The 17079-nt window shown below is 35.0% G+C and overlaps 1 protein-coding gene across 50 annotated transcripts in view; it reads right to left on the bottom strand.

Annotated features, from left to right (window-relative positions):
• The window catches only part of LOC143250436 (uncharacterized), a 59769-nt gene that overhangs the window by 10850 nt on the left and 31840 nt on the right, over positions 1–17079 (bottom strand). For 12 of the 50 annotated variants that reach the window (XM_076500944.1, XM_076500939.1, XM_076500943.1 and 9 more), the window contains 4 exons: positions 11595–11853; positions 7063–7326; positions 5138–5365; positions 575–784 (listed from right to left, as the gene is read on the bottom strand). In XM_076500944.1, the coding sequence (XP_076357059.1) occupies positions 575–784; positions 5138–5365; positions 7063–7326; positions 11595–11853 (961 nt within the window). Of the gene's footprint in view, positions 1–574; positions 785–4753; positions 5366–7062; positions 7327–11594; positions 11854–17079 lie in introns of all 50 variants that reach the window. The other 38 variants (XM_076500925.1, XM_076500924.1, XM_076500918.1 and 35 more) reach the window with 5 other exon arrangements.

The raw sequence follows: 17079 nt of genomic DNA on the forward strand, positions 1-17079 counted from the left end.
TGTTCAGAACAACTATCTGACTGATAACTGTTCACTTGATTTCTATAAACAAACTTAAGAATAACCAAGTAATCTGATCTACAAATAAAATAATTTTAGATCAATAATTATTACAGTTAGTTCTACTAACAGACTATCACAGAACACTCACCATATCAAGAAATGTTATATACAATAGTGTAGAAGAACATTATCAAGGAACAAGATGAAGTTTCTGTTATACTAATATACACTAAACAAAAATCAAGAAATAACTGATACATTGTAAGCAGATGAATTTTTATATTTATTGACAAAAGTAGAACTTACATTAGTAATTAGTATGTGTGGTTTTTAGACTAATTTTATTAACACCAAGATGTGACAGATTTTGTATTACTAAAGGACATCTCCCAAAGCACCTTATTTGCATTACTAAAGGACATCTCCCAAAGCACCTTACTCGCATTACTAAAGGACATCTCCCAAAGCACCTTACTCGCATTACTAAAGGACATCTCCCAAAGCACCTTACTCGCATTACTAAAGGACATCTCCCAGAGCACCTTACTTATAAAATAAAAAGCCATCTTACCTTTTTTGTCCACACTGCGTGCCTGTCGGTGATTGGCTGTTGATTCAAGAATAGCCTTATCGGGAGTGCTGCCTGCAATGCTAATAGGTCGAGGACGTCGTGAACAAGTGCGGGGTCTCAAGTTTGCAGAGGCCTGACTAGAAGATGGTGAAACGTCAGATGCTTGAGACAATGAGCTTTGAGGCCTTGAGGAGGGATCCTTTCGGATGGCTATAAATTAAGGAAGTTTTCCTTTGTTAATCAATAAACTTAGAAAGTAAATTAAATAATTAATTACAATTTAAATGTTCATTTAATAAACTCATCAGATTAACAAAAAAAAGAAATTATTGGCAACCAATAAAGCTAGGCTATTTAAAATATTGGTACTTTGTGAAATATTGTATATATACACACACACACACACATGGAATGTGCCACTTTACTGAACAGTATCTTGCTTCTTTTTTTTTATGAAAAATCATAAAAAACCATCAAATTTCCATGATAAAACAGTAACTATTCCAAATGAAATGTAAAATTTAAAAGTCAAAATATGTAAATCATTAAACATTTAGTTCACCTTGTGAATCATTGAATATTCTTACAGTATAGTTACATAAGAGAATCCTAAGTAAATATTTAGAAATTCAATTCCATTCCCAAGTGTCATATTGAATTATGAGTGTATCTGCTCAATATAAAGTTACACACTGCATTACACATTTCAATATTCAATTCTTGTATATTTTAGGTACAACAAATACAAATACACAGGTAAACATAATCACTGAACTATTACAGAGAAAGGAACACAGATATTGATACTGATGTTTAAATAAAAACTGTTCCAAACAATGTACGTAAAGACTTGTTTAAGATAACAAACTGTTAGAATTAGAAAACAATTTAGTATGGTAGACAAGCCTGAGTAAATGGAAGGAAAGTATTTAAATATTAACTGGATGCTGTGTCAAGAAAGACAGGTCTGTACCATAAATTAAATACATTAATTGTGTACAAGTTTATATGGGTAAAAAAGACACAGATCCATTCTTACATGTTAAATATGTTAATTCTAGTACACAAACATTTTAAGGAGAAAAGAACTACATCCATACTTACAAATTAGATAGGAAACTTGTAATACACAAGGTTTTATAGGAGGAAGGAGCCAGATCTATCAGGTCATCCCATTAGCAATGTCCAAAAATTTAATACAGAAATTACATCATTTCTGTCTTTGTAGAAGACTTTAATGACTAAAATATGTAGTAGGATGTGTATAAAAATATTCAGACAAATAAAAGAACTAACCCAACTTTACTTTTTCAGATCATTAATCAAATAAACCCTGGAGAAGATGGATGTGTCTGAGGAACACATTAGGCATATAATGATTTATAAGTTTAAAAAAGGCAATAGTGCAGCAGAAACTACACGAAACATTCAAGGTGCAGAGTCTCTCAATGAAAGAAAATTTTGAAGGTTGTTACAGAAGTTCAGATCAGGTGACTACAGCTTAAATGATGTACCACATTCAGGTAGTCCTGTTGAGTTTAATGATGACTTGCTGCTGGCTGCACTTGATGAAGATTGTGCTGTAACAGTCGAAGAACGAGCACAGAACCTTAATTCAACCCATTCTATAGTTCATCGTCATCTGCAACAGCTTGGAAAGGTGTCAAAACTTGGAAAATGGGTTCCCTGTGATTTGACAGAAGCCAACCCTAGAGCAAGAGTGGACATTTGCACTTCTCTGCACTCTCGTGAATGTAACTCATCTTTTTTGGAGAGGTTAGTGACAAGAGATGAAAAAGGGATATTTTATAAAAATGTTAAGCACTCCAGACAATGGCTAAATGCATGTAAACTGGCTAAAGCACAGCCCAAAATAGATCTCCACCCTAGGAATGTCTTGTTAAGCATTTGGTGGGATATTGTTGGTGTGATCCACTTTTAGTTGCTGCCACTCAATGTAACGATTACATCATATTTCTATTGTTAACAGTTAGATCATCTGAATGTTGCACTGAAAGAGAAGAAGCCTGCTTTGATCAATCGTAAAGGTGTTGTGTTACACCAGGATTATGCATCCTGTATGTTATCCCCATACAGCAAGGACAACATCTGTAAAGACTGAAGAGCTAGACTGGGAAAAACTTCCACATCCTCCTCATTTTCCAGATCTTGGTCCATCTGATTATCATCTATTCCAAAGTTTGCAGAACTATCTTGATGGAAAAGAGCTCAGAACACATGAAGATGTCAAAGCAACCCTCTCTACATTATTTTCCTCCAAACCCCAAGAATTTTATAGAAGTGGCATTCAGAAGTTTGTGAATTATTAACAGGAAGTAATTAATAATAACGGAACATACATTATTGATTAAATAACATTAAAAGCATTTGAATTTTTTTCTTTTTCTGAACCTAAAATTGGACATTAATTGAGGGATGACCTGATACATTTATAAGATAGGCAGAATCTCACTGGATTTGTAGGAAAACAAGATCTAGTCAGAACTATATTTACATAATAAATAGGTCACTTCTAATACACACGTGTGGGTATAAGGGAGGAACCAGATCTATACTTACATAACAGACAGGCCAGTTGTAATATACCAGTCAGTGTTGGAAAAAGGAACCAGATTTATACATACTTACATAATAACTAGAGCACTTGTAATATACCAGTTAGTGTAGGAAGAAGGAACAAGATCTACACATACTTACATAATAACTAGAGCACTTGTAATATACAAGTTTGTGTAGGACGAAGAAACCAGATCTATACTTACATAATAATTAAAGCACTTGTAGTATACCAGCTTGTGTTGAAGAAAGGAACCTCATCTATACTTACAAAATAACTAGACCACTTGTAATATACATACAAGTTTGTGTAGAAGGAAGTAAGATCTATATTTGCACATAAAGCAAGAATACCTTTAATGCCAAGCTTCATTAAACGAGCAGACTTAAGGTTCTAAACTACAAGCAAGAGAAGCATAACCACAACAAAATGTATACTAAAGAAACACCACCACCACATCACCGTGAGCTACACAGCTAAGTCAAGGTTGGAGGGCAGGGAACAGAGCATATCCACCACCACCAGAATAAAATGTATTCTACTGAAAAAAATTAAAAGTTTGTGTAAATAAAAACAATTAAGTTCAATGTAAAAACAGGACATAAGATATAGGAGATTTTTTTTTTTTTTCTTTATAAAGCATCACATTTCTTCCACTTTTAGACATAAACACACCCAGGTTAAACTAACACATTACCAGTAAATACCTAATGCTAAATTTCCTACTGTCACTTTGATAACCCACTGGATTAGTTAAAGAAACAGCATGATTTGTACACACTACAATGTTTAAATATAAGTAAAATACTCAGTACAGATATCCTAAAACTTACACCCGACTGGTAATTTTCACACATAAGATACTTATCTTAATTCTCAAGTGTATTCTTTACATGTTTATGACCTTCTTTCACTTTAAAATAAATTTAACTAGTTTTATTGTAGATATAACTCAAATAATTTTTGCCTACATCACCTAAAAATCACAACCAGTGATAAGCTGCAAGAATGTCTTGCTACTTTCCACTTATCATTGATATTGAAAATTACAACTAACCACTTATCACTGTTGACTAACCCCAATAATTATTTGTATTGAAGATTACAACTTTCCACTTACCACTGTTGACTAACCCCAATAATTATTTGTATTGAAGATTACAACTATCCACTTACCACTGTTGACTAACCCCAATAATTATTTGTATTGAAAATTACTACTTTCCATTGATCATTGTTGACTAACCCCAATAATTATTTGTATTAAAAATTACTACTTTGGTTTGTTGTTGTTGTCTAGTCATCCAAATCAAGATCTTTCACTATTTTTTATTAATTGTTGTACATTACTTTAAATTAATACTTTTATTTATAACTGTTGAATAACTCACTCCAATAACATTTTGATTCTATACTTAGAGCAAACCAGCCAAGCAAACAATGTTCATGCACATTTCACATAATGATGACTGTTGAATAAAAGTGAACAATTTTTGATGGCTTCAAATTAAATACCAATAATCAGGAAATGCAACAGAAAGAACTCATCTGCAAACCAAAATACAAAGTCAAGCATGACACAAGTACATGACGAAACATACCTTCAAAAGATGAGCGTCGAAGGTTTAATGCTTCTGTGCTCCTGGGTACAGTCACAGAAGAAGACTGACCGCTCCTGCTAGAGGCAGAGAGAACTTCTTTTCTAAGACGGGAGGTTCGAGTAGGGCGAGGATTAACAGCTAAGTGCAGCAAACTCTGTGATAAATAAGATTTAGGACCACGAGGGGCACTAATGGAAGGGGCCTGTGGATGGGAACCAGAAAAAAGAGTGGTAGAGGATTTGGTACTGTGAGGGTTAATAGCAGGGCCAGCAAGGTGTACCATGCTACGAGATTTTTCCTTTGCCCTGGGAGGACACTGGGGTTTCTTACTCTGTCTAGAGAAAGGTACAGAGTTAGCTAAATTTAACATGCTTTTGCTCATACTTGCTGCTTGGACCTGCCCTGTTCCTTGCTGCACGGATCCTGTGTAGCGACGGCGAGGTTGTGCCAGTAAATCCAGACGGGACGTGCTAACAGCTCTTGTGGTTTGTATACCTGGAGACTGTGTTCTAGAAGAACGATCCCACGAGGAGGGAACAGATGGAGTCAAGTCCGTCTTCCGACGGCCACGGGAAGACATACATATCAAGCTACGAGTCATGGCATCTTCACCTAAAGAAAAATTTTTAACTAAGAGTAAACAAACATTAAGATGCAGATGATCCATTTAATAAAAAACAGTCATATATTTTAAAAACTGTTAAAAATAAACATTCTTCAAATGCCATAAAACTTAATTTCATTCAAATTCCCATTAATGAACAATAAAAGTAGGTAAATTGAGAACTGTTTTTCCCTCCTTTTAGAATGATTTACTTATCACTACCAAAATCAATGACACTGACAATAGTCATATAATAACTGTCATTACTTTCTTAATGGCAACTAATTGTGTTCCTTTCAATTGGAAAAGAAATTTATTGGTAGTTAGTTACAGGTCCATCAGTCTAAACATCACACACTTCTGTAGTTAGTTACAGGTCCGTCAGTCTAAACATCACACACTTCTGTAGTTAGTTACAGGTCCGTCAGTCTAAACATCACACACTTCTGTAGTTAGTTACTGGTCCGTCAGTCTAAACATTGCAGAGTTCTATAGTTAGTTACAGGTCCGTCAGTCTAAACATCACACACTTCTGTAGTTAGTTACAGGTCCATCAGTCTAAACATCACACACTTCTGTAGTTAGTTACAGGTCCATCAGTCTAAACATCACACACTTCTGTAGTTACTTACACGTTTGTCAGTCTAAATATCACACACTTCTGTAGTTAGTTACAGGTCCATCAGTCTAAACATCACACACTTCTGTAGTTACTTACACGTTTGTCAGTCTAAATATCACACAGTTCTGTCAATCTAAACATCACACACTTCTGTAGTTAGTTACAGGTCCATCAGTCTAAACATCACACAGTTCTGTCAATCTAAACATCACACACTTCTGTAGTTAATTACAAGTCTGTCAATCTGACAAGTAATGTCATTATTTTGACTTGATAATACCTGTGACAAATGTTTTTAATGACATGTAATGTCTTTATGGCAATCATATAAAATTAAATTTTGATATTCACTACCTAGTTCCAGAGCCAACACCATCAGAAAACACTTTCAGTAACATGTGTAAAACTTTATAAAAATTACAATTTTTGTGAATTCTTCGACTGTTTGTATATAAAAGCATTACAAGTTTCCACGCTAACAAAAAGAAATTAACTTGACAAAATAAACTTTTACTGTTCTAAAACAAACATTTTATGTCATTTTAAAGCAAGGAAAATGAAACAAAGGAAAGCATTATAACAAAACAGCAACACATGCAAAACACAACTAAAGCATAGAATATCTTTCACATACATTGGTCTTCCATCTTCAAACTGATTTACTGTTTCTCATCCTATTAATCTACCTCTAGTATCTGAATTATTAGAACTCAAGAATTATACAGTTCTAAACCTTTGAAGAGGTTTTCAATAACAGAGTAATACTTATTTATTCATAATGAAAGAAGTGATGAATGCTCCTGTGTACACAGTAAAGTACCAATAGCTATCAGATGTAAATCTAACATTAAGAACAAACTTTATGGTTATTCATGCACTTTGGCAGAGAGGAGTCTTCTGCCTATTGTCACACTTTAAGCACTAGTTATTCATTTGTTAAACAGGGTGAGTTAGAGCTCTACAGAAAGAGCCATTCTCTAGTTACAGCAGGTTAGTTTTATGAATAGAAGATCAGGGGAACGAACTAAGCAAGACCAGATACGGACTCTCACGCAGTCTTGGTGGTTACAGATGCCTACTCACCAACTATTACCCCTGAACCAATTAACCAACCAGAAGAATGCAAGTCTAAGAAAGGATCCCCACTACCAGCATCAGGTGAAGCAAGGAAGGTAGTGTTACCATCTGTCATAGTTAGGCAAGCCTTGATCTCCTCAGAGGCCAAGCCTCCGTATGACCTCCGTTTAAAAGTACGATCTTGCAGAGCACTGGAATCTATATTTGGTTCACGCAATTTAACGCAAGGCTCAAAGCCTCCGTTTTCATCCATACAGTCATCATTTCCTTCTGAAATATATCAGTCCTCTGTAAGATACCTTCTTAATACCTTAATTTTCTTTTTCAAAGAACAATGGAATAAGATATTTGTGATGAAATCAAAAGTTACACAGATCAACATTTATTATTACCTAGAAATTACACTTGAAATATGGCAGAAAAGTCAGTATGAGTTTCTATAGTCTTTATTTTTATACCAATAGTACGACACCTAAAAAGGGTTTAATTTTTATGAAAATAATTTCAAATATGATAGCTAAAACAAATTAAAACTTCCTGTCATGTGTCCTTTTGATGATTTCATTTACATTCTCCAGGAAATTGTCTATTAAGATAAAGAACTAAACAGAAAACTACATTACAAATAGAAAAAACTGTGTTGATATTCAATAAATTATCAACTCTTTGATGTCTACAAACTTACACTCTGTGCAGATTAAGTAAAACTATTAAAACTATATTGTTTGAAACTTGAGATCAACTTTGCCAAATAATTGTAGTTTCACAAAATATTTAATTTTGATTTTTGTCTACTATTTCAATAAAAAACGAAATGTTACTTATTGTATTTTTCACACTCAAACACTGAGAAGTTCAAATTGTAGGTGATTGTATGTTACGTATAAAAATATTTAACATTATTGTTTAATTTTCATGTATAAAAACTCAAATCTCCTAAATGAAATTAAAAATTTCTTAAGGAAATCTTTATATTTTATCACTTTCTCTGCCATATAAACATATGGTGCAATGAAATATTTCACATTAAAAATAGATAAATGTACACCAAACCTTCTAGTTATTTGTAGAATAACCTGAAAGTATCTTATGTTGGTTATATCTGTAATTCCAGAACAGTAAATTGTCACTTTTAGTTTACTTTTGATGTTTTTATTTTTCTTTCCCATCTTTTATGGCATCAACTGATGTACTTGAGACATTACTGTACCTTTGGCAAAGATATCCCTGCTTTGGGCAAAATATTTTTCTGTTCATGTATTAAGTTAATCCTCAAGGCACAGATTTGATTGTAGTAAAATAATATTAAGCCTTTCATGATTAATTTAAATTGCACATGATTAATGAAAATATAAAGTAAAAACCTATATACAATTTAATAATCTACCTAACTAATATGTATCTAGGCAACAACTCTACTAGCAAGGATGAAATCAGCAAACAATACTTTAGCTGTTTGGTAACAATTACTCTAAGGAAACCTTAAAATAACACTTGAAACACTGTAGATTAGAATGAGCTGTTTATATTGATTGTTAATATGTAATTCAAATATAAAGGAGGGGAGTAAATACAGTCAATGGATAAGTGGTTTATTTTTAGGTGATCACTAAGTTCAAATAAACGAATCTGAACTGAAACAGATAAACTGTAATCTATAGGTACAATTCTGTCCAGATATACAACTACATTGTGACAGAGAAGAAATGGTAACATCAGTAACAAAGAAACCAGAAAATTAAATATTTTTATTTGTTTTCAAATAATGAAACAAACCTTGAGTTACAATACACATAACTTAATTACCATACATTGATAGGAAAGTTTAGTAAAACTGTCAATGTAACTCAGTAAAGCCTTATGAATTGTGAAAAATGGAGGTCATGATTAAAACTGATGTGAAAAGGTTAAAACATTTATATGCAAAAACGGCTCGTTTGGGCTGAGAAAACACTTTACATAGAAGAGCGAACAACGTTTCGACCTTCTTCGGTCATCGTCAGGTTCACAAAGAAAGAGGTTTCTCGTCATCACTGATAACAGGTAACAGGTAAGTAATTTTATAAATTGAAATTTTTCAAATCATCAATATCTAATTCACATAAGAAAATAATGTACCACAAAACTGGTATTACCTATATTATCACTCGACACTGCACTACAAAACAACAGGTATGATGTATATCACCCCTACACACCACACTACAAAACAACTGGTATGACGTATACTATCACTAGACACTGCACTACAAAACAACTGGTATGATGTATATTATCCCTACACACCACACTACAAAACAACTGGTATTACCTATATTATCACTCGACACTGCACTACAAAACAACAGGTATGATGTATATTACCCCTACACACCACACTACAAAACAACTGGTATGACGTATACTATCACTAGACACTGCACTACAAAACAACTGGTATGATGTATATTATCCCTACACACCACACTACAAAACAACTGGTATGATGTATATTATCCCTACACACCACACTACAAAACAACTGGTATGACGTATGCTATCACTGGACACTGCACTACAAAACAACTGGTATGATGTATATTATCACTACACACCACACTACAAAACAACTGGTATGATGTATATTATCCCTACACACCACACTACAAAACAACTGGTATGATGTATATTATCCCTACACACCACACTACAAAACAACTGGTATGATGTATATTACCCCTACACACCACACTACAAAACAACTGGTATGATGTATATTACCCCTACACACCACACTACAAAACAACTGGTATGATGTATATTACCCCTACACACCACACTACAAAACAACTGGTATGATGTATATTACCCCTACACACCACACTACAAAACAACTGGTATGACGTATACTATCACTGGACACTGCACTACAAAAACAACTGGTTGTGATGTATATTATCCCTACACACCACACTACAAAACAACTGGTATGATGTATATTATCCCTACACACCACACTACAAAACAACTGGTATGATGTATATTACCCCTACACACCACACTACAAAACAACTGGTATGACGTATACTATCACTAGACACTGCACTACAAAACAACTGGTATGATGTATATTACCCCTACACACCACACTACAAAACAACTGGTATTACCTATATTATCACTCGACACTGCACTACAAAACAACAGGTATGATGTATATTACCCCTACACACCACACTACAAAACAACTGGTATGACGTATACTATCACGAGACACTGCACTACAAAACAACTGGTATGATGTATATTATCCCTACACACCACACTACAAAACAACTGGTATGATGTATATTATCCCTACACACCACACTACAAAACAACTGGTATGACGTATACTATCACTCGACACTGCACTACAAAACAACTGGTATGATGTATATTATCCCTACACACCACACTACAAAACAACTGGTATGATGTATATTATCCCTACACACCACACTACAAAACAACTGGTATGACGTATACTATCACTAGACACTGCACTACAAAACAACTGGTATGATGTATATTATCACTAGACACTGCACTACAAAACAACTGGTATGACGTATACTATCACTCGACACTGCACTACAAAACAACTGGTATGATGTATATTATCCCTACACACCACACTACAAAACAACTGGTATCACGTATACTATCACTAGACACTGCACTACAAAACAACTGGTATATATATTATCACTAGACAAAAAACAAAGCAATGTCTAGTTTTATAAGACACAATAAACAATGCTGAACCCAAATATTATATACGCTGTATTCCAAAACTATGATTTATATTGATAAGAAGTAACTATAGTCAATGCAATGTATGTATGTTACAAGAAACAAAACTGCTAAACAAGTCATTTGTTTCATGAGAAGTACTACTTGTAACAATAATTTATTTATTTTCACAAAACATAAAGCATGTTGATCAGAAGGAAATACCGTAATTAACTAAATCTGTTAAAAACAAAGCATGTTGATCAGAAGGAAATACTGTAATTAACTAAATCTGTTAAAAACTTGAAGGAAACTTGATCAACAGATTTAGTAGAACTTGCCTCATTTACTGCATCTGTAAAAGTTAATTACAGTTTCTAGTATGAGTAAGAACATTAAACTATTGTGGTAAGATAAAATGAGACCACCTCACTTACTGTATCTTAAAAACTTAGATTTCTACTATTAGTAAAAATATTAAATTATTTACATGAATCTAGTACGAGTAAGAATATTAAACTATTGTGGTAAGATAAAATGAGACCACCTCATTTACTGTATCTTAAAAACTTAGATTTCTACTATTAGTAAAAATATTAAATTATTTACATGAATCTAGTACAGTAAAAGACCTCCACCATAATAGTTTTGAGCAGTCTTATAGTTCTCAGCTAGATTGCAATAAATTAATAATAATAATAATAATAATACAGCTTACACTACAAATAGTATACGTGTTCATGTTTTATTAAAGTGTACTAATCCATACATGTATACATTCCTACCTGGTCTCCGGTCAAGACTACAGGCAGATATAGCTCGTTTCTTACTTCCATCAACATCTCTTTCTTCAGAGCGGCGTCCACCGCTCGCAGCAAAGAGTATTGAGGAAGAGCGACCTCCTAAGATACCAACATCCAAATCTAAAGTTCTAGGAGTAGAACTGCCAAAAACAAATGACGTGGAACTTCTCTGTGCATAACGTCGAGCTTCTAGCTTTGATTCTCGATCTAGATTTCTTCGTAGCAAGGCCTCTCTTCTCTCCTAAGAAGTAAATACTATTTTAAAAACGAGTTGTTTTAGTTGGATTAAAACAAACTGTACGACAACTAGCTACTGACCCTATCACTATGGGCATCCTTTACTGCACATAACACAGTTATAGTGTCTTACATTCTAAAGTTTATTAAACTACTTTGTGTTTACCTTATACAAATTAGAATTACATAAAATCTTAGCTAATAATTCAAATTTTAATAGTATACAAGTTATAAGTTCTTAATTCTACAAAGCAGTATCAAACAACACCTGCAATATCCCCTAGCGTGACACATTTTACCTTGGCACGTCATTTTCTCTACTTTATCCACCACCCCTCAAAAATTGCAAAATTTAACATAAATTAACTATATAAAATCATTTTTGCTCAAACAAGCCATATAATCTTCATCTGTTTTTGGTTACAGAGATATCAAGTAGAAAATCAGACCACACCTTCCATTTCATAATTCTTTATTAGTTTAATTGTATATTACCTATAACCAACAGAACTGTCTGCTAGTTAAGAATTTCTTACAAAGCTACACAAGTGCTATCTGTGCTAGCCATCCTTAATTTAGCAGTGTAAGACTAGTGGGAAGGCAGCTAGTCATCACCACCCAATGCTAACTCTTGGACTATTTTTTTCTACCAATGAATAGTGGGATCAATCATCACATTATAATGCCCCCAGGGTTAAAAGGGTGAGCATATTTGGTGTGATGGGGTTTTGATCTATCATATAAGAGAATTTGTCTACTTTTTGAATGTTATTTATTATACTTTTTGGTGTATTATGCACGTAAATAAAACTTAAATACAGTGATGTGACTAGTATAAAAAATTTGAGTTCACTCTCTTCAATAATCTAGATCAAGATACAAGTATTATTCAGTTTATTCTGTAGACATAATTATAAAAGTAATTGAATAAGAACTTGTGTTATTGTACTGAATTGAATAACAATAAACTGCTTATGTACATAGCTTGTGAAGAATTATTTATATTATTTCCATTATCTTACATAATTCAACCTAATAAGTTGGTTGGTTGGTTGGTTGATTTAGTGTTTTATGACACAAAGCAGCTAGGCTATCTGCACTACACATCTGGTAAAAAGGTAAAAATAAATTAAATGTAGTAAAATACATAAAAGGAAATGAAGGTAAAACAAAACATCATTTAAAAACAGAAAAAGTATAAAACCAATGTTGACACCTAGTATACAATGTTAAGAGAGAAAGCAGAGTAAGAGAAGTTGTAAAGGACTTTCTGTAGCACAATAGAAATGATCATAACCCACCAGGAAGACTAACAGGTAAGTACAAGAACCACCATCAGTCACCTGAAGTTGGTCTTTCCAATCCTGGTTCTGGGTTATGTGTCATAACAGCCATTATCAAAAGGTAAAGTAATAAAAGTTTTAAAAGACATGTAGCAAAATTGTAATAATAATTTGCTAAATGGCCGGTAAAAAGGTAAAAGTAAAGTAAATGAAGTAAAATTCATAAAAGCAAATGAAGGTAAAAACAAAACAGCAATTAAAAACATAAAATGGCATAAAACCAATGTTGACATCCAGTCTACAAAGTTGTAAAGGACTTTCTGTAGCATAATGGTAATGTTCATAACCCGCAAGGAAGACTAACAGGTAAGTACAAGAACCACCATCAGTCACCTGAAGTTGGTCTTTCCAATCCTGGTTCTGGGTTATGTGTCATAACAGCCATTATCAAAAGGTAAAGTAATAAAAGTTTTAAAAGACATGTAGCAAAATTGTAATAATAATTTGCTAAATGGCCGGTAAAAAGGTAAAAGTAAAGTAAATGAAGTAAAATTCATAAAAGCAAATGAAGTAAAATTCATAAAAGCAAATGAAGGTAAAATTCATAAAAGCAAATGAAGGTAAAAACAAAACAGCAATTAAAAACATAAAATGGCATAAAACCAATGTTGACATCCAGTCTACAAAGTTGTAAAGGACTTTCTGTAGCACAATGGTAATGTTCATAACCCTCAAGGAAGACTAACAGGTAAGTACAAGAACCACCATCAGTCACCTGAAGTTGGCCTTTCCAGTCCTGGTACCAGGTTGTGTCATCATGGCCATTATCAAAAAGTAAAGTAATAAAAGTGTTAAAAGACATGCAGCAAAATTGTAACAACAACTCACCAGGACTACTAATGGGTAGTTCAAATGGATAGTTCAAACAGCAGCATTAGTCACCTGAAGTTGGCCTTTCCAGTCCTGGTGTCAAGTTACTTAATGTTATGGCCATTTTCCAATTTCAAATCGAACTAGAGAGACTGACACTTTTAAAAGGGAACCACAATTAAAAAGGTGTAATAAATATCAAACACTTAAATGACATTAAAAAGATTAATGGCCATTAAAAAACTAAAAACTTTATCAAGGTGGACAGTGTCACCATCACCAATAACACTGTCTAATGTTACGATCAAACCTTGGGACAGAACATGTTTAAAATAGTGCCATCATTGAGAGTCGTAACAACAGCAAGAAAGTAAAATGTGGTTTATAGTGATCTGAGGATTACACAAACTACACATTGGTGCAACAGTTCCAGATAAAAGAAAACGATGAGTTAAAAAACTGTGATCAATGAGTGGTCTAGTTAGAACTTCCTCCTTCCAAACCTTACAGAGGCCAGATAGCCAAAGTCCAATATAGGGTTTTATTTGGAAAAGCTTGTTGTCGCATTGCTCACTCCAAGTTGACTGCTAGCTGGCATGGAGCCAAGCCTTGAATACAGGACCATAGTCCATGCACGGAATAGGCACAGTGGTGATAGTGCCAGAACAAATAGATTTAGCTACCATGTCTGCAAGCTCGTTCCCATGAATACCAACATGGCCTGGTATCCAGAAAAACTGGATAGAAGTGGATGTTAATGAGAAATGGGCCAGCTGGTTTTGAATATCAGTGAGAACAGGGTGTGAGCCAACATGAAGCGCTTCCAGGGCCAGTAAAGAACTAAGCGAGTCAGTATAAATAGTGCAGTTGGACTACTGCTTAGCTTCAATATGATCCAGGGCAAGAGATGTGGCGTACAGTTCAGCAGTGAACACAGAAGCTGTAGATGGGGATTCTGCGTGCAACCACAGAACTGCAACAAACCATGGCAGAGCCCACAGAGTTACCTGATTTGGAACCATCCTTATAAATTGGAATGGAAAGATTGTTCAAAAGATGTTCAGTAAATAAAAGACGGTACTTCCAATCGGGAGTATCTGCCTTTCTCATATGACTTAAAGAAAAGTCACATTTGGAAACTGTAATAAGCCATGGTGGGATGGGCTGACCAGTGGATTCTGCAATGTTATCCAAAAACAGACTCAATTCATCCAATTGCACCTGGATGTAAAGGCCAAAAGGAGCAATAGCAGATTGTCTGTTCTGACAATGTATGGCCCACTGAGAAAGGAAAACACATCCCCAGGTGGGATGCTTTGGTAAGGAGTGTGTTTTTCATATAGCAAGGCCACAATGGTCTATCTGCTCAGCCCACCGAGGGGAATCGAACCCCTGATTTTAGCGTTGTAAGTCCGAAGACATACCGCTTTACTAGTGGGCGGCACTTTGGTAAGGAACAAAGTTTCGAAGAATATAGTAAAGACAGTTGCAAACGGCAAAGGTGCAGAGAAGGTTCATGAGATTCTACGTAAAAGCTTTGAACTGGGGAGGTGTGAAAAGCCCCAGTGCAGAGTCGAAGTCTTTGATGATGAATGGGGTCCAGCATCTTTAGAACCGAGGGTCTGGCAGAGCCATAGACCATAGATCCATAGTCGAGTTTCCATCGAATAAGAGCATGGTATATCTTTAACATAGAACATCGATCAGCTCACCAACTGGTGGTAGAGAGGACATAGAGGATGTTCAGTGCTCTTGTGCATTTGACCCATAGCTGCTTTAAGTGTGGTATAAAGGTCAGCTTACAGTCAAAGATAAGCCCCAAGAACTTGGTCTCATGGACCACTGGCAGCAAAACTTCACCGATACGGAGTTCAGGATCAGGGTGAATACCCCGTTAGCAGCAAAAGTGCATGCAAACAGTTTTAGAGAGAGAGAAATTAAAGCCATTTGCCATGGTCCACTTCATTACACGATTGAAGGCAGTTTGTAGTTGCCGCTCAATATATCTCATGTTTGACGACTGACACTAGATGTGAAGGTTGTCTACATAGAGCCTGTTTGCAACAGTGAGAGGGAGTTGTTCAGTGATGGCATTAATCTTTATACTGAAAAGTGTGACACTCAAAACATAACTCTAGGGGACTCCATTAAAGTCCCACAGGATTAGAAAGGGAGACGGCAACTGTTCAACGAGAGCATCAAGGTCCAAATGATTATGTCTCTCTAGGGGACAGGCAGAGAGAACAAACAGTGATGGTATGAACCAAGGAAACAGGGATGGCAACAGCCTCCAAGGGTGTGTTGAGTGACAAAGACAGAGGTGAGCACATGCTGATCAACCAACAGTGCCACCCCTCCATGCACTTGTCCATCACACAGCCTGTCATTTCTATACAGAGAAAACTGCCAAAAGATGACTGTATCGGGAGGTTTCAGAAATGTTTCTTGTAAGGAAAGACATACAGGATGGTAGGAAGCAATCAGTGTTTTGAAGTCATCCAGATTAGAACGTAAACCTTGACAGTTCCATTGTATCAAGGTGGCCATTTTTAATGAATGGGTAGGCAAAGTGGCTGGAGAACCCTTCTGTTTATGACCATGTTTTTTTTCCTTACTGTCCTTATTCGGAGGAGGTCTATCGACCTCCATGAATCCTGCCCTGGGTTGAATGGGCAGGTCTTTGTTGTTGGAAGGGATTTCCAGTGACTGAGGACGCGAACGAACGATTGTTTTGCATCTTGTAGTGGGAGAAAAAGATGTATCTGAAGAAATGCTTGTATTTGGAACAAAAGGATTCGGAGATTGAGGTTTGTTGGAATGTATGGGAGGAACATAGATTGGTGTAGAAGTTGATTCATCAACCTTTTTAACCGTGGAGGTCAAAAGGCTTTTCATTTGTTTTGAAAACGATTCTCTTGAAGGCAAAGAGAGATCTGTCTGCACTCCCACTGTAGTTGTGAAACGAAGTGCAGCAGCATGTGTCCGAGATGAAGTGGTGGACAGCAATTTCCGAGCCTCAGGATAATTAATGTTACGAGTCATTTTCAAACGCTGCACCTCTTTTTCATCCAACCATT

This window comes from Tachypleus tridentatus, chromosome 5 (genome assembly GCF_004210375.1).
Source record: "Tachypleus tridentatus isolate NWPU-2018 chromosome 5, ASM421037v1, whole genome shotgun sequence".
NCBI lineage: Eukaryota > Metazoa > Arthropoda > Merostomata > Xiphosura > Limulidae > Tachypleus > Tachypleus tridentatus.